Raw genomic sequence first — 19,155 nt, forward strand, 5'->3', positions numbered from 1 at the left:
CTGGTAATACTACCTGTGAGTGAATCAACGCAAGATAATTTAGTAATGGAATTGTTCACATATTTTTACTTATTGTCTAATGTCAGAAAATATTTAACATGTAATACAGGATTCTGTGATTTTCTCATATTTAATACATGCTATTTTTTCTTTGTTTTCTTATTTTTAGGAGGGCACAGGGTTCTCCCAAATCTGGTGAGTCTGAAAGTACCTCCTAGAGATCCAGCCAGGTTCTGCTGGCGTTCACTCTGGTGCGGAAGGTAACCAGTCACTGTCATTGCCTGCAGATGGTGATGCTCGGTGGCACGTGATCCAGGGGCAGTTCCTGAATGTCAGCATTATGGCCATTCCTTGCCTGTGTTCCGTGGCACCTGGAGGGTTGGCACCTAATACCAGGTGAGTACGCGTTTTTATTGAATCATTGATACTTTTCTGTACACTACAATTTTCTTACAAACTACCCCTTCCCCCCAACTCTTGGCAAGCTAGAATATTATGAAGAGTTATTCTATCCTTGACTGTGTATTACTAGTGATTTTAAGGAATTTGTCATTAGAGTAGGTTTAGAACAACTGTTAAACTGAAAAGATGATCAGACAGTCTCTCTGATTTTTTAATATCACTGAGGGTAAAATAATGTTCCTTGAGTTTTATTGACATGATGTTACTATGTTATTTTATATCACTTTGTTTGCTTTATTTATTTATATTTATTTACTAGTTCAGAATATTATATTTAATCTGGTTTCCAGTTTTAGTGAAGATGGAAATATTCTTAGCATGAAAAGCATGTATGTGTGCTTCTGTGAAACCTTTAATCAAAAGAAACATTTCAGTTAGTCTTAATCTGAGTAGCGGTCCATGTGAAGCTGCTGTCCACATTTCCTGTAAGACATCGGAGACACTTTGTATATTGTTCCACCCACAAGATGTAGATATTTTATGTCTGGCACCTTCTTTTCAAGTGGCTGTCCATTATTGGTCTGAAAAGACTTCTCTCCCATTCCTGTGGAGCACAGAAGGAAGAAACAGGAATGTTGTGTAATCCACTCAAATCCAGATTTTCCCTTGGATGTGGAATAAAAGAACAACCAGTGTACTTTGGCAACTTATAACATTATTTGAATGATTCACTTCAAAATATTCCCTATAAAATACTTAACCAGAATGATTAACACCTAGCAAAAATGATTGATATCATTATCATTATTATTATTTTGCTTTGGCAATTGATATGAGGGTAATAAACAGGGAGGTATCCTAAGTTAGAGGAAAAAGGATACTTTTATTAATTTATGCCAGGCACATAGGGTATGTTCTAATTATTAGTAAGTGTTGAAAAGTGGAATATAAAATGATTTTCATGTTTGCGAGTAAAAATTAAGCCAATTTAAAAAAGAACATTTTGGAATTATTTTAGGCTGGGAAGAGATGGCATGATAGGTCAAAGGAGCATCGAACTCTGAGAGTCAAGAGCTCTGGCTCCGTGGTCATTTTTCCTTTGTGTGCCTTTGGGCAAGTAACTTACACTTGGGGGCTTCTTTTCCTCAAGTAACTTAAACTTGGGGGCTTCTTTTCCTCCTGCATAAACTCACTGAATGGTGGGTAATCTCCAAGTCTCTTATAGCTCTAACCTGAGGTTCCACAAGATTTAAAGAGCTCTTTTTAAAATTTCTTTGTTGTTATTATTGGAATAACTTTATATTTGCATTGAAATTGAGCTGGCAGTCACTTGCATGTATTTCTTCAAATGGCCTTCTAAAGCTACATTCATTTGTGAGTGGCTTCTTTGGGATAAATCACACATTCTAACTTTGCAGTCTCTTATCTGAGCCCAACAGTTATGCCAGATTAAAATGCTCAGTCATTTAACTGAACATGTGTGGAAGCATTTGTTCATTTCGGTTTTTGTCATCCATCCAACAGCCAGTTTGATTCTGTTTCCTGTGTCACTTGGACCTGCCCATAAATAAATATTTAAATCAATTTTAGATTTTAGAAAGTGTCAAACTGTTTGTTATACCATTTCTACATATTAACTGTTTTATAATACATCTTTGAAAAACATATGTGGTTTCACATTTAGAGTTCTTAAGTACATTGGTTTTTAATTTATGTCTTGATAAGTTGATAGATTGCATGATAGTTTATTTTATAAAAAGCCCTGAACATAAGAGCTTGCTGAGAAGAAAGTCAATTATCTAATAAAGCCAATTTGAAAGACTGTGTCATTTAAAAATAACACAGCAAAATATGATTTAAGAATTTTAAATAAATTCACTATGATGATGATTTATCTAGCTTGCCTAAAGCTTGTAGTAAACATCTTTATTTGTTAAAAGGATTGATATAGTCATTTCTGCTATAATCTCTTAGGAAACTTAATGTCAAATACAAATATTTAATTACAGGTTAAATAATGGAAGTATGGCTCTTATAATTGCACGGAACACTTCTAGACCAGAATTTATAAAACACCTGAAAAGATATGCCAGTGTTAAAAATCAGGTATAGTAAATTCTTTTTGTTTCTATTAATCATGGACAGAAATCTGCTGCTAAAAGTGGGCATCAAGTCCTGCCTCATAAGGAGGCTTTATTTTCTTCTGAATATATTTTTATTCAACCTGTGCTTCCTCCAAATTTTGAAAAACATCCACCAGTGCTAATATAGACTGACCTTTTTTGAGCTATGGTTTGGTGATTATATATGTGGTTTTTTGTTTGTTTGGGTTTTTGTGCAAATAGGAAATGGAGTGTTACATTGAAGCAAATCAGTGATAGAATTACATGCTAAGGATGTTCTTCAGAATGAGAAGTAGTGAAATCCGAGATTTTTAGCCTTCTTGGTTTTATTGCAGCAGAATGTCTGTACACTTATGACCTCTAGATTCTCCTGCCTACCTGTGTTGATTGAAATAGACTTGCAGGTAAATCTGTAAAAATATGTACCACTTTAATACAGACATTATTTTATTCAAAACTAGTATGTGTGGTGATGTTTGCAGAGATAGAGGCAGAGATAGATAGATAAATAGACAAACAGACAAAATGGTTTTTCCATGGAAGGGATTTGTTTTAAAGAAGAGCAGCAACTCTCACAACCCAAATTCTTTGACAGATGTTTTGACCCAACTATTAGGAAACCGAGTCTGGAAATATGTGAATTTTTGAAATTGTGCATCTTGAAGCACATAGGCATAGTTGTGAAACTCTGAAGTCTCACATCTGTTAAAGGTATAAAATTGTGCCAGGATGCAGTTGGGGGAGGGCACATTGGAGGAGCTGTGGCTGGCAGTGGAGTTGAGCTTCCAAAGAGGGGCACCACAAGGCTACCTCTTTACAATTCTGCGTTCTTTACGATTCTGCATTCTTTACGATTCTGCATTCTTTACGATCTCCAACTTCCTTAGGCAGTCTTCTCGAAGTTTCAGTTCTCTTCCACCCACAACATTGTTTGATCCATGTGTTTGGAGCAGCCAACTGAAGTGCTTAGAAAATCACATCATAAAAAGTAGAGATAGTCCTACTTTCCTTCAACATAAATCTCGAAATCTTTACTGTCGTAAAGAAAAGCAAATATAATGTAGGTTGTGAGCCTAAGTAGTGACTTGATGTATGTATGTCTTGGGAAATACAGCGATTTATTGATTTTTAAAGGAATGTATGCCTTTTTCAATGTTACTAAATTTCTAAACATTAAAACAAACTACTGTTTTTCTTTGTTTTTATTGTGTTTGACAAGAGGATTGTTTGGCAATGGATTGGGAAAAAATAAAACTGGACTTTCACTACAAAAAAAAAATAGAACATGCTCACTGTTTTTTCCACCTAAGTCAGAAAATAAAAACAGGAAAACAATATAAAAAGTGGCCAAAATGCCATATTCCAAAAGGTATGGTATGTTATTTGGTATACATTATTTGGTATACATTTTTGTAATAATTTTGTATTAAATGTATGAGAATGTAAATGAATATTAACCTTAACATGCTCTAAGCAGCTCTGTATTTATTTCAGGGAGGCATCTATTGCACAAACAATTTATGGACGGTCTCTTTTGGAGTTGCCTAAGGGGAAAATTTTTAAGACAATTTTTATAGATATCCCTTTTCCATATGAATTTAAAAGTACTTAGATGCTTAGATAAAATAAAGACAAAGATATAGTGAATATAAATATCTATAGAAAGATAATTGTTTTTAAAAATGAGATTGTTATGCAAGATATATTCATTTTGTTTCTTCCTTTTTTCCATGTGCTCTACCAGTCATGTCCTACTTTCAATGCAAGAAACTGTTGCCTCTGTGTGACTGTGTGCTTCATTAGGCTTACCGTGGACTCACTAGCTCTTTGCAAGATGTGAAGTTCGTGCTATTGCTCTGTAATTTTTTGTGAGGAAATTACAAAATGTTTTGCATAATGATATACATCAAGAATAGATTGATTTTCAAGGTGACTGCTTTCAAGCAGTGTTAATTTGATACATTTGTTAAAAAATTATAGACACATACACACATATTCTTGTGCGTAGCACTTTTGTGAACACATTTTCAAAAATGTATATTTATATAAATTATAGAATATTATAAAGACCAGAAAACATAAGATTGTATAATCTGTCTAAACAGCAGCTCTGTATCCAGGAAGGAAAACGCAGCACTTCTGCCTAAGGAGAGCAGCAGTCTAGGTCTCTGTACCTTCTGTACCAGGTTGAACCGAGTGTCCTACAGGTTAACAGTTGTAGGACATACTGAACACCGTCATTTGTGTAACTCGTCCTGCCTCCACCACTCTGTGTACAACCGATAGGAGGTAAAAATTATCCTTCAGTTTCTTTCAACTCCATCCTCCATCTGAAAAGTTTTTACTGTCCGTACATTTCTACAATCACAGTGACTGTCATTTTTGGCAAGGAGTTTAAAATTCTTAAATGTTAATACTTCCCCCGGGATTTGTTTGCAGCATCCTTGTCTTCTCATGATCCCTTCTCCTGGGTGATCTCATGGCCCCTGTTGTTTGGACCAAGTATCGTCTCCTCTTGTGACCTGCAGGACCGCTATGTTTTCTTGTGCTCTGAGGTTACAAAACTCAGAGGCATCTTGAGTCCAGCATGTCAGCAGCTGACCTTAGCGTCTTTTTCCCTAAAGCTGCTCACTCCTTCCAAGGTTCCCTACAAAGGAAAATGGCATTGCCCCATCCATCCTGGAGCTACCCTGGATTCTTCTCTCTCCCTCGTTCCTCACAACCAATCCACCAGGCAGGTCTATTTGTTCTCCTCTTAAATGTCTCTGAAATCTCTCCCTCCTTGATTCAAACCTTAATTCCTTCTTGCACAATAGCTTTCTTCTGGTCCTTTTCTGTGGTCTTGTCTTCCATACTTCCTTCTAAAGGGGTTTTTCTAAAACACATATCTGATTTCTCTTCTACTTAATGTCTTTCTCATTGTTATCAGGAGAACATCTAGTGTCCCCAACATGTACTGCATGGCCCTTTGTATTCTGGCCCTTGCCTGGCAAAGCCTCACCTCTTATCTTCCTCAACCAGATTTCCTGTTTTAGTCATTGTGTTACAATGCTAGAGCTACCATACAGATATGACAGATTAGATGGCTTAAACACAGAAATGGATTTTTTTACAATTCTGAATGTGGGAAGTCCCAGGAGGTGTTAAAAGGTGTAGTTTCTCCTGAGGCCTCTCTTCTTGGCTTGCAGAAGGCTGCCTTCCAGCTGTGCCCATATACACTCTGTCCTCTGTGTGCACAGGCCTGCATCCTGTCTCCGGTTCTTACAAGGTCCCTGGTCATACTGGATTGAGAGCTACCCTAAAGACCTCATTTTAACTTAATAAATTCTTTATAGACTATCGGCAAATACAGTTACATTCTGAAGTATGAGGGGTTAGGACTTCAACATAAGAATTTTGGGGGGAGGAGGGAAGGACACACTTCAGCACATAACAGTAGATAGTCTATCTTTAAATACCTAGTACAGGTATTTATTCTGCCAGTTAAATGCCCAAACACCAGGATTGCAGTCAATATCACAGTATGCTGCTTCTTGGTAGTTGCTTGACTGTGACATAGCTCTGGATTTTTGCAACCATTGTTTCTCTCTCCAGAACTTCCTCCTTCTATAGGCTAACTCTTTGTTCTTTAAGACTCAGCTCAAATGGGAGGCTCGCCCAATATCCTGAGCCGCTTTGCCCCGTCTCCTTTCCTGTCATGTAATTCTCATACACCATCAAAGCATTTACATGTATCACAATTGTAACCATGTACTTCTCTTCCTCATGCCCCCAGCACACCCTCATACCAGATACCAAGCTCTTGGCTCCCAAAAACCTTGTCTAACAATGTCTGTGGCTTCATAGGTAATAAATTTGTGTGGATGGGTGGATGCGGTTTCATTTTGTGACATGCGTGTATATACATGAAAACTGATGACTTAAGATAATAGACTTACTGGTGGTTGCCATCAATTCTTGACATTCCTTGGCTTGCAGGTGCATCACTTGTCTCCGACTCTTTCACCACATGGCATTCTCCCTGCGTGTGTCTACCTTCACATGGCTCTCTCCTATCTTATAAGGACACCAGTCATATGGGATTAGTGCCCACCATAATGACCTCATCTTAACTTGATTCCATCTGCAGAGACTCTTTCCGAAGAAGGTGACATGTGCAGGCACTAGGAATTAGGAATTCTAGATATCACTATGGGGGACACAGTTTAACCCATATTGTTAGCCAGTTATCAATGACTCATTTAAAACTCATAACTTTTACAATGAATGATTAGAAATTTTTACCAGTGTGCAGTATGAAGGATGTCTCCAAGGCTTTACACCTGAGATGAGAAATCTGAAGCAGAGACCTCAGTTCTTCCTAATTAAATTCCAAGTGTGAAACTTACCCTGGAGTTTGCTTTGTATCAGCTAAACTAGTTGGCAACTTAACAATCAAGTCAATGAATTATGTAAATCTTTTCTATCAACAGATCAGTAATAAAGATGATCTTTAATTGGAAATTCACAATATCATTACTGTGTACAACTTCAGAGACATTTACTATTTGTCGTAAAACAACTTTGCACGGTTGCCAGATCTAAATGCGGTAGGAAAGCTTCAGAAGAAGGGATCCTTCTTTCAGAGAAATCGGAGATCCTTGGTCTTAATTAGAGTTTCAAAGCTGTAAAAACATCAGCTTGCATGTTCATATTTACTTGCAAGAGAAAGCATCATGAACTCTCTTAAGTTGCATTAGCAGTTAGGGATAAAAAAAGTACCATGATTGTTTGAATTTTTTTTATTTAGTTCAACTTTCCATTCATTGAGACACACACTGTTGAAGAAGTAAAAGTTTACCCCAGGAATAAAACCAGGGCACACAATCCGGAGGAGGAGGATCAACCGCAGGAAACTGCTTCAGAAACCAGTTTCCCTTGGAATGTAGATGGTGATTTAATGGAAGTCACATCAGAGGTTCACGTTAAGTAAGTCCAATTACTTCACTGCTTTCTATGTCCACCAGAGACACTAAATAGTATAATGAAAACCTTTCTGTAACTATCAAAGCGAGATGTATATATTTTTGTTTTTCTAGTTCCATATATATATTTTTATTTTTTTATTGTTGTTCAAGTACAGTTGTCTTCATTTACTTCAACCACTCCCTCCACCCCACCTACCCCCATTTTCCACCCTCAATACTACCCCCCCTTTGGCTTTGTCCATGGGTCTTTTATACATGTTCCTTGGAGACTCTTCCCCCATTAACCCTTTTCCTTCCCCTCTGGTTACTGTATGTTCTTTATTTCCATGTCGATGGTTCTTTTTTGCTCACTTGTTTCTTTTGCTGATTAGGTTCCACTGATAGGTGAGATCACATGGTATTTGTTTTTCACCACCAGGCTTATTTCCCTTAGCATAATGCTCTCCAGTTCCATCCATGCTGTCATGAAGGGTAGGAGCTCCTTTCTTTCTGCTGTGTAATGTTCCATTGTGTAAATGTACCATAATTTTTTGATCCACTCATTTACTGATGGGCACTTAGGTTGTTTCAGCACTTGGCTATTGTAACTTGTGCTGCTATGAACACTGGGGTGCATAGGTTATTTTGAATTGGTGTTTCAGGGTTCTTAGGATATAATACCAGCAGTGGAATTGCTGTGTCAAAAGGCAGTTCCATTTTTTGTTTTCTGAGGAAATTCCATACTGTTTTCCATAGTGGCTGCACCAGTCTGCATTCCCACCAAGAATGTACTAGGGTTCCCTTTTCTCCACAACCTCGCCAGCGCTTGTTTGTTGATCTGTTTATGATGGCCTAGACGTATATATATATATTTTTAAATTAACAAATCAGGGAAGGAAAAACAGATAAATGTACAATTTTAATAAAGTATGACTTTATATTTATGCATCAGTTGTTATGGAGAATCAAAGAATTTTCCTTGGTTATAAGTCTCTACACTGGCATTCAGAACTATTTTTAAATATTTTATTTATGCTATTACAGTTGTCCCGACTTTTCCCCTTTGACCCTCTCCACCAGCCCATCAACTACGCCTCCAGTCAATCACCATACTGTTGTCCATGTCCGTGGGCCATGCGTGGACATCTGTTCTTTGACTAATCCCTTCCCCTTCTTTCAACCAGTCCCTGCCTCCCACATCCCCTCTGGCAGCTGGCAGCCTGTTCCATGTTTCTTTGCCTCTGAGTCTATTTTGCTGATTAGTTATTTTGTTCATTAAATTCTACTTATAAATGAGATCATATGGTATTCTGTCTCTGACTGGCTTATTTCACTATAGCCATAATCATCTCCAGGTCCATCCGTGCTGTCACAAAGGGTAAGAATTCCTTCTTTTTTAGAGCTGCATAGTATCCCATTGTATAAATGTACCACAGCTTTTTTATCCACTCATCTACTGATGGGCACTTAGGCTGTTTCCAAATATTGGCTCCTGTACAATAAGTAATACTGCTATAAAATATAAGGGTGCATATATTCTTTTGAATCAGTGTTTTGGGATCCTTAGGATATATTCCCAGAAGTGGAACTGTTGGGTCAAAAGGCAGTTCCCATTTTAATTTTTTTTTCCAGAAAACTCTACACTGTATTCCACAGTGGCTGCACCAGTCTGAATTCCCACCAACAGTTCACTAGGTCCCCTTTTCACAATATCCTCACCAGCACTTCTTGTTTGTTGATTAATGATAGCCAGTTTGGCAGGTGTGATGTGGTATCTCATTGTAGTTTTAGTTTGCATCTCTCTGATGGCTAGTGATGTTGAGCATTTTTTCATGTGTCTCTGGGCCCTGTGTGTGTCATTCTTGGAGAAATATCTGTTCATGTCCTTTGCCCATTTTTTAATTGGATTGTTTGTCTTCCTGGTTTTGAGTTGTATGAGTTATGTATTTTGGAAATTAAACCTTTATCTGGTGTGTCACTGGCAAATATCTTCTCCCATACATTGGGTCCCCTTTTTATTTTAAGATGGTTCCTTTAGCCATGTAGGAGCTTTTTAATTTGATGTAGTACCATTTGTTTATTTTTCCTTTATTTCCCTTGCCCTAGGAAATATACTGACAAATATATTGCTACATGAGATAATCTGAAATTTTACTGCCTATGTTTTTTCCTCTAGGATTTTTCAGGTATCACAATTTATATTTAAGTCTTATCTATCTTGTTTATTCTGATGTAAGTTGGTGGTCTAGTTTCATTTTTTTTCAAGTACTAACCCAGTTCTTCCTACACCATTTATTGAAGAGATTGTTTAGTCCATTGTATGCTGCTGCCCCCTTTGTAAAATATTAATTGACCATAAAGGCATGGGTTTATTTCTGGGCTGTCTGTTCTGTTCCATTGATCTATGTGTCTGTTATTATGCCAGTACCAGACTGCTTTAATTATAGTGGCCTTGTAGTAGAGTTTGATATCAGGTATTGAGATGTTCCAACTTTCTTCTTCTTTCTCAGGATTGCTGAGTCTACTTGGCAGGGGCAGGGGTGGTTTTTGGTTCCATATAAATTTTGGGGATGTTTGTTCTAGATCTGTGAAATAGGCCATTGGTATTTTAATAGGAATTGCATTGAATCTGTAGATCACTTTGGGTAGTAGGGACATTTTTGAATTATTTTTAATAAACTATACAGATAATACATGTCTATAATTTCCATTTTCAATTTCAAAAAATGAGCCAAAAGTTTAAATGCTGTGACACCATCTGAGTAGCAGATTGTTACAATTTAATCAGTCTTTTGAAATGTCCTTTCACCAATTATTAATACTGTAACAGTTTTATGTTCAGCAGTTCATTTTTACTTTACATAGGAAGAATTTTACATATCATTTTAGTAAGTAACAATCACAATTGGTATAGAAAGATTTAAGAACATGCAAAGTCATTCTTGGTAAGCTTTATGACTCAACAGGTAGTGTGCAGGGGCACCCTGAGTAGCCCACTAGATGTGAGCTTTCTGTAGGCACAATTGACTGGCTTTCACAGAAAAATGGAGGATATTAGTCAAGGAAATCAGTTAAGAAGGCTTTAGAGTGGTTTCTGTGCTGATGTGGCACCCTGCCTCAGGTTTTCTAGATTTATAGCTTTGCAATGAATATGATGTTTGTCAGCTCTCATTAGATTTGTGTTTGGTATTATGCCCCATACTCAATTGTGTGTATGTGAAAAATAACAGAATGAGAGGTTGATAAAATAATTTACAATGACATATATTTTATTCCTTATAGATTGCACCCAAGACTTATTGATCTTTATGGAGAAAGCACAGAAGAAATGAATGATGCCAAAGTAACATGTAATTGTTTATAACAGTAATGTATGAACTAGAATTTTAATATGAAGGGATATGGTCATGTTTTAAACAGATTATCCTAAGAGGGGAAAAAAACTCTTATTTTTTAAAGAAATTAGTTATTTTTGATGTTACTAAAAAGAACCCTTTCTCTTTTTTTAAGTTGTTATGGTACCAATTTTGTGAATATTCTCTTCAAGTTGACAACTTCATTTTTCTTAAAGTGGTAGGGTTTTAAAATTCATAATACAGGTAACATTAAAGTTTAAACTATGCAGAATATCTAACTGGGCAGAATGTGGCCCAGTAGGGAGCTGTGCCGTTTCCCGTGCTCCTGAAAGCAATGTCTTCGGGCAGTGGTGAAAACACATGGTTTTCAGTGGATTTGGTGATACCTGAAATGCTGTCATTCCTGAATAGAAGACAGCCAAATTTAAATTTCCTCAGGTATTGTCCTTGAGAGTGAAATTCTGAATTTGGGTTTGATTTTCTGCTACTGAGTCTAGACATCCTCCTGAACTACTTGGCTTTCTATAGTGGAAAAAAAATGGTAGCTTCTGATAAAAAACGTATACTTTAAAATATTCCATAAATGTAATTCATTTCTACAGCACACAGACTTCAGGAGGTTTCACACCTGTTGTGATGACTGGGCTTTCCCGTCAACAGCCTTTACAAGTCTGTCTGCCAGTCACAGACTGGCAATGGATATTTTATAAAGACTAGGCAGTCTGAGGAAGTCAGCTGTTGGCAGGGACTTCATATACATATAAAGAAATAGTTCTCATGCCCTGGCTGGCGTAGCTCAGTGGATTGAGCGTGGGCTGGGAACCAAAGTGTCCCAGGTTCGATTCCCAGCCAGGGTACATTCCTGGGTTGCAGGCCATAACCCCCAGCAACCGCACATTGATGTTTCTCTCTCTCTCTCCCTTCCCTCCCTAAAAATAAATAAATAAAATCTTGAAAAAAAAAAAAAGAAAAAAAAGAAATAGTTCTCATAATAGTAAGACCGACCTCTAATTTATTTGATCACATCCTATAAGATTTTAAAAATTTGGTCACAAACTTCGTATACATATAATTATAGGAAGCTTCCGCTGAAATAATTATATATTCCTATAATTATAGGAAGTTCAGATGAAATTATATTCTAGTCAGCATCTAGCTCATATGCATGAATAAATATTACAGAAAGATTATATTTGCGAATGTAAAGGACTTTAAAGAGAAATTATTTAAAATATTTACCACTAAAGCACATATCATGGAAATTTTGATGTTACTTTGATAGTCACTGGATACAAACTAAACCTGTGTTAAATTTCTGGATTTTGTTCCCCCAATTCCATGCAGAAGAGAATGCTCTTATACAACTGATGAAAACACATGTGATATTTACTTATACTTGAATAAAGAGTAATATCAGTATTTTAGAGTGTATTTGTATGAAATATTTCCCCTTACTCCTGCAGAGCTTTGGTTTAAAAAAATGTGTGAGGTATAGTTTTTATATTTTACATTATCAGTGTATTTATACTTCAAATATCATCTATCATCTAAAGTGCAACCATCACCATCTCTTTCAGAATATAAATTAGAATTCGTAAGTACTGCGGTTTTTATAAACAAAAAATTTGACTAATGATGGATTTTTAATTTACTCCGGGTGCCCTTGGAAAAACTGTTACAGGAGAACGCATGAATTTGTGTCCGTATAAATATACAGTCTTTTAAAGTTAGGTATATACAGAAAGAAGAAAGAAATCCATAGCTGTATAAACAGTAATTATCCATAGCTCTATAAACAATTATCCAAAAGTCACCCAATTCAGCTCAAACCAGTGTATAAAAGTTCAGTCTGAAGTCGGCTCTTTGGGCCCAGAACAATCAGAGTGCTGAGTGGTTGTGGATCAAAGCTCATAGGAAATGTATTACAAAGGTCTTAAAGGCGAAATATGCTTTAAAATGACAATGACTCTTGTTCATTAGGAAATTCAGAAACAGCTCTTTGAAAAATTCTATTTTTAAAGAACATATTTCAAATGAGTCCCAAAGATCTGTTAGAAATGAATTATTACCTATTCCTTTAAAGGTATAGTTCAAGTCCAAGATTTCTCCAGTTGTGTTTATGTCCTCAATATGATTTAATTCAGATGTACTTTCATTTCCTGATATCTTCAAAGGATTATCTTGAATAAATTGAATGTTTTAGTGTTTTTGCTGTCTTTAAGAGCTGATAGAATATCATTTCTTGGATTTTTCATTTGCCTTAAGACGTAGTATGTCACAAGGTTATGAGTAAAAGAAGTGCTTGAAAGACCACTGAGCAAAGTTCATGGTTTCTTGTAAACAATGTCTTAAATATCTTTATTATACCTGAGTCTTATTCTCCAATTTGAAAGAAGTCTTTAATCATCATCATCATCACCACCACCACCACCACCATCATTGCTTTTACTGTTAATGTAATTCCAACTGTGTCTTCTGTTTTCTTCTTGTAGGATGGATTTGTACTCTCTCTTAAAGAAGCCAACCTGAAAAACCCATTGCACAATCACTAGTTTGTAGTCATTACACTTATACAAAATGTCTGAACAGTCAATGCCAATAAATCCTTACTTAACATCGCTGGTCATTTCAATTAAAATCATAGCACCTATGTATTTGAAAACTGGGTTTATCACAGGCTAATTGATATAAACAAGAGTTAAGTTCCTAACATTAAGACAAAATAAATTTGAATGAAATAACATCATTTTAGGACCTGCTGTGTTTCTTCAACTGTGTCCCATGTAGTCAGTAAAACTTGTTTGGAAAATACTGGGTTCAAGAGTGTTTTGTTTTGTGTTTTTTTTTTATTGCTGCAGGAGTTAATGATACATGTGTAAACTCTCTAAAATTGACATTTGGCATAATGTGCAGTGTTTCTGAAATGCTTTTTTGAAACCGAGTTAACTTGAAGAAGGCATACTTTTCTAGAAGGACTTTGGTACTACAGGTTAGGAGAAATAAGATGTGATCAATTACTGTGTATTCACGTGGGGCTGTTGGCTTTGAGGAAATCAAGGATGGCATTTTGAGTGGTTTAACATTAGTAATTATTAGAGAAAGGCTTACCTTCCACATAACATATGAAATCAATAAAAGTAAAATAAGTCCAATCAGCAAGCTAATTGAAATAGTCGCTATAGTGAAATGGCGTTTGGGTCTTTGATGATGTAATCCTTCCAACAGAACCTACATAAATCAACCAAAATAGAGGATCACCAGTTTTAAATTTGCTATTTTTTTTAATTTTACTTATTTATTTTTAGAGAGGGAAGGGAGAGAGAAACATCAATGTGCGGTTGCTGGGGGTCATGGCCTGCAACCCAGGTATGTACCCTGACTGGGAATCGAACCTGCGATACTTTGGTTCGCAGCCCGCACTCAATCCACTGAGCTACGCCAGCCAGGGCTGCTCTTATTTCTTTTGAAGCCCCGCCCCCCCACCCCCACCAATCCCCAACAGTACTTATAACAACCCATCCTGTTCTCTTGCTGGTTTGACGTAACCACAGGAAACAACAGCAGCTGTTTAGCAGAAACACTGGGCATAATGGACTTTTTCTGTACTTCTTCCTCCAATCATCCATCCTGCCACATTCACCTCCTAAACACTGTCGGTCATCCCCTCCTTCCAGCTGTGGAAAATACCAATTCTAAGCATTTTAAACCCTCCATGATCTAGTCAAAATCTGGTTTCCTGACTAAACACCCTAGCCATACTATTTTCCCTACATTCTTAATGTTTCAGTTTAAAAAGGTGATCTTACATGTGCAACATTCTCATTGTTGTGTAGTTCAGTAACTTTTGGATTTGGCTCTGGAAAAGCTTTCGCTCTTATTTCAAACTTGAGTGCTGAAGTCTCATCCTGTTTAATAAAAGAAACATCACTGTAGCCTGATGCACAGTTATTTTTTTTAATTTTTTAAATTTTATTTAAATTGTTGCAGTACAATTTTCTATCTTTCACTCCCATCCCATCCCAACCCACCCACCCACCCCTCCCCTCCTCCCTCCCATTTCCACCCACCCCTAGTTCTTATCCATGTGTCCTTATACTTGTTCCTGTAAACCCTACCCCTTTCCCCCTGAAATTCAGTTATTTTTTAAATGAAGACATGTATTAACAGAACTATTTTCTCATGATCCTTACCGACTGTCTAGAAGTTTTCACAATTTATTTTCCCCAATTTATTTCACCATTTGTAATTAATTGCAATGCAGTGCGTCCTTTGGTTCTAAAGGCATGGTCTTGGTATTAATTTATGTGGTATCATTTTGTTGAAGTCCTTTTATTAAACATAGCTACTTCAAGATAACTTGATTTAATTATTATTTGCTTGTTACCAGTGTATTTTCCCTTGAGTATTGAATTATTTATATCCCAGTAAGACTTTTTTCAACTGATAAACCTCTCCTAAAATTCATTTTATTTGGGCTTCTTTTTCTTCCTAAGTAGTAGTGTCATCTAGTTGCTCAGATCAAATACCTATAGTCTACTTAATATTGAAATGGAAAAACCTAGTACAAATAGTTATAGCACTGAAATATAAAAACAGTCGATGAACTCAGAGCTTTACTATCTAATGCAGAGTCTCGATAACCCGGAATCTGTGGACAGGCCCCACAGACGCTAAGGACTTTTGAAACTGTATGCAAAAATTGAGCTTTTTAAAATATGTGCATTTATTTGGGTATATGAAAATATATTCTTGAGTTGGATTCTTAAAGAGGTCTATGGCCCTGAGAAATTAAAACTACTATGTAAAGTTTACTCAATGTCTTGGAGAGAATGCAGGGCAGTGGTTTCCGACAGCATGATTTCATCCCCTCGAAGACAGTCAGCAGCATCTGGAGACACGTTTGACTCTTAGGACCTGGGAGCTGTTGCTACCAGCATCTAGTGCCTAGAGGTCAGCAAAGTTGCCAAGATGCACAGACAGCCTCTGACAACAAAGAATTATCTGGATTAAAATGCCAGTGGTGTCTTCTGTTGAAAAGCCTGTATGTCCAGGGTATGAGAAGGCAAACTGCAAAAGTCTGAGGAACTTGCTGACCCCAAGAATAGTTTTTAGCACCATTTAAACTAAAACAGGCATCTCTTATTTCACTGTCTGGTGCATCTTCCTCTTGACCACCGTGTGGTAATTTCAAATATTTCTCTTAATAAAACAGAATAACATCCCTTTTCTTTGGCTCATTACGTTCCATGCATTTGTATAGGCAGACCTTGTACAGGCGGTACTGTGGGTCTGATTCGCAATAAAGCGAATATTGCAATAAAATGAGTCATGAAGTTTTTGGTTTCCTGGTGCATATAAAAATTACATTTACACTATACTGGAGTCTATTAAGTGTTCAATAGTATTGTGTCTAGAAACAATGGACAGACCTCAAAAGATACTTTATTGCTAAAAAATGCAAAACATCATCTGCACCTATTGGAAAAATGGTACTGCTAGACTTTGCTTGACAGTGTTGCCACAAAGCCCCAGTCTCTGAAAGGAGGAGAGTTACCTGCGAAGTGCAATAAACATGGGGTGCCTGTACTGAATGCCATATGGAAAATCAAAATTATCTCATTTAATCCGAAACACTCCTACAGAAGAGCCATCAGCCCTATTATCAGATAAGGAAGCTGAAGAACAGAACTCCAAATAAAACCATTTTTATCTTAAAATACTTCTCATAAATATGTAATAATATATTCCTTTCTAGGAAGAAGTCCAAGGTGTATTTAATTATTTTTTAATTCACTCTTTCAAAGTTCATTTTCTTAAAGGTGATTTTGTTATTGTGTATTTGTGTTTTCCTGTTGATATATTTTGCTGTTTTGATTTTATGAAATACTTCTTAGCTTTATTAAATATTAGATTTTTAAGCATAATTTTAAGTAGTTTGGAAAGAACTTCAAGGTTATACGAAATGTTAAGGTAGCCAATTTCTTTGATTTAGTCAAGATCCATAAATAGTTGAACGTGCTTTCTAAAGTAAAACTCTTAATTATTCCATACTCTATTTTATAGTCTGAATGATCGGTTCAATTACTAAAACCATGCCATGGAGACAATGCATTCAGCTAAAGTTTCACTCTAAATTTTATGTTTACTAATACCTTTTTAATCTGTTGAAGGCCTCCTTACATGTCATCCTCTTTACATAATTTGCCGTGTCCACGGGCACCCCCGCACCAAAGTTGCTGCCGTGTGTTAGACTCACCATTTCTAAGAGGGCCGGCCGGCCTTCCAGCTGAATGTGAACGCTGGCTTCTTTTCCACTTTCCATCTTCCCAAAATTGCAGAAGAAATTTAAACAATGTGGATCATGTTCCACGCAGAACTTGAAAAGTACAAAAAAGCTACATCAAAATTTCAACATTTTAAAAAATGACAGCTAAAATATTTTACATGGAAAAAAAAGTCTGTTCTTAGTGGCATTTATAAAAACTACCTTGCTATAAACATGGAATTAAAGTTCTGCTTTTGTTAGTGGCATTTAAAATTCTTTACACAGAAAAATCGTTTGTTTTGTAAATTACAACAAAAACAAAGAACTTGAACTAGAGCATGTGTTTTCATTATTTTTGTGAACTTAATCTTCTGGGATAGACTTCAAAGAAAGACTCCTTAATCAGAGTCTTGCTAAGTTAGAGGTTCTGTGTTCATTGTAAAACCTGGATAGTTTGAAGGGTAACATTGCTTTCTCTATTTTATTTTATTTTCATAAATTCACTAAAATAAAGAGTCAAAATTAACCTCATTTCACAAAGCCTGCTCAGTTGAAGAGAGTCTGGAAGAATGGCTGGCAAAAAAAGTGGGCATTTGTTAGATAAATAATGAAAATGTATATATTTAACCCTAGGTCTGTATCGATTTCCAATCATGTCTCTTCCTCATGGGCTGAACTTGTTTCTCTGCTACACTCATCTGACAGCTCAAACCCATTGGTGCTTGGTTTTAAGTGTTTCAGTTCTATACATTGAAAAGCAAAAACTACCAGGAAAAAACAAAACTTACCAATAACCTCTTATCAGTCTTTGACAAGAATGTAAATATATCTGTTAGGGTCCTCATTGCACCTTTTTCCTGATCTGAGGTACACTTTCTTTGATAATTTTCAAAATGGCATTCCCCTGTAGTAGTCTATACAAGACAGCAAGAAAAATATTGTAACTCAACATTGGAGAGAACAGCAAAAGCTACATGGCTTTAAAACTTCCAATTGCTTGCTTACCTTTTCTAAAATATATCAAGTTACTTCTGAAAGTGCAAAAATATTTTCAACAGATTTGGGAAAGATAAAATCTCTGCAGCAAAAACACTAACAAAACCCCAGCAAAATTTTAGAGGGTTGGCTACAGGTCCTAAGCTAATCAAATGACCTTTACCTTATGGAAATTAGGGCAATGTGAAAAATGAACATTTGAACACCAACATGGAATTCAACATTTCTTGGGCTTTAGACACAAAACAATATAACATCATGTCCTACCATCTAAATTTAGAATTCAAGTAAGATTTTTAAAAATTAGATCTCAAACCCACTTAAGTTTATTTTATTCAATAAACTTAACTTTCAATAAAATAAACTTTCCCAGTCTGGAAACTGGGAGGGTAAAAGCAATATTTATTCTTAAGTAGTGACTTGAATATTCTTTCTTTAAACAAGGCTAAAATACTATTTTTCCCACTAGTGGTCTCAAGTTTTATAGAGATTTCTACCAATTCAATTACTTCCAGAGGTCCATATCACAAAGAAAATGTACTTAAGATAGTAGAGCATAATTCTGTTATTGTGTAAGTCAAATGCAGAGGCTCCACTGTAACCTTACAGTTCTGAAGCAGAGTATCATGCTCAAAGTTCACCCAATGCATGCAGAGTGAGTTCGTAGCTTAGAGTAAGTGTGACTGAAGTAAATTCACAGAAATCTCCATTTTACCAGTATTACTTGCAATAAACAAAGGAACACATTTTTACCTGGATATCCAAAATGTTGAACAACTTATCAGTTCGGGGGGTAAAAGAATTTGGTACCATAATTTCCATACTAATGTTTGGAGCCACGCTATGGCCACTGTTGACAACCTGATAAGGAAAAAAAATAACTTTTCAGTGTTTTCATAAATGTGAGTACAGATATAGATGAGCTTTCAGGTGAGCCCATTTCCTGCCATAGTTACGGTGTCGGAGGTTTGTTGTTGGCAGCTACACAGCGAAGGGAGATGGGATACTTAGGCTGAGAACTTAAAAAAGTTTGCTAATAATTACAATCTTTAGTCCTTATTCCCAGC

General features: G+C 36.2%; 2 protein-coding genes across 7 annotated transcripts in view; one reads left to right on the forward strand and one right to left on the reverse strand.

Moving 5' to 3' along the window:
- The window catches only part of CERKL (ceramide kinase like), a 102,844-nt gene extending 88,919 nt beyond the window's left edge, over positions 1 to 13,925 (forward strand). For 3 of the 6 annotated variants that reach the window (XM_045841563.1, XM_045841694.1, XM_045841764.1), the window contains 5 exons: positions 170 to 195; positions 288 to 396; positions 2,412 to 2,508; positions 7,315 to 7,493; positions 10,754 to 10,872. In XM_045841563.1, coding sequence (XP_045697519.1) covers positions 170 to 195; positions 288 to 396; positions 2,412 to 2,508; positions 7,315 to 7,493; positions 10,754 to 10,835 — 493 coding nt within the window. In that variant the 3' untranslated portion in view covers positions 10,836 to 10,872. Of the gene's footprint in view, positions 1 to 169; positions 196 to 287; positions 397 to 2,411; positions 2,509 to 7,314; positions 7,494 to 10,753; positions 10,873 to 13,319 lie in introns of those variants that run through there. The other 3 variants (XM_045841632.1, XM_045841937.1, XM_045841839.1) reach the window with 3 other exon arrangements.
- The window catches only part of ITGA4 (integrin subunit alpha 4), a 79,106-nt gene continuing 71,732 nt past the window's right edge, over positions 11,782 to 19,155 (reverse strand). Inside the window, exons 23-28 of the mRNA XM_045841441.1 lie at positions 18,842 to 18,949; positions 17,881 to 18,006; positions 17,084 to 17,203; positions 14,634 to 14,732; positions 13,936 to 14,055; positions 11,782 to 13,352 (exon numbers count right to left, since the gene is read on the reverse strand). Coding sequence (XP_045697397.1) covers positions 13,227 to 13,352; positions 13,936 to 14,055; positions 14,634 to 14,732; positions 17,084 to 17,203; positions 17,881 to 18,006; positions 18,842 to 18,949 — 699 coding nt within the window. The 3' untranslated portion in view covers positions 11,782 to 13,226. The remainder of the gene's footprint in view (positions 13,353 to 13,935; positions 14,056 to 14,633; positions 14,733 to 17,083; positions 17,204 to 17,880; positions 18,007 to 18,841; positions 18,950 to 19,155) is intronic.

This window comes from Phyllostomus hastatus, unplaced genomic scaffold, assembly GCF_019186645.2.
Source record: "Phyllostomus hastatus isolate PE091 unplaced genomic scaffold, TTU_PhHast_1.1 phas_contig_1, whole genome shotgun sequence".
Lineage (NCBI taxonomy): Eukaryota > Metazoa > Chordata > Mammalia > Chiroptera > Phyllostomidae > Phyllostomus > Phyllostomus hastatus.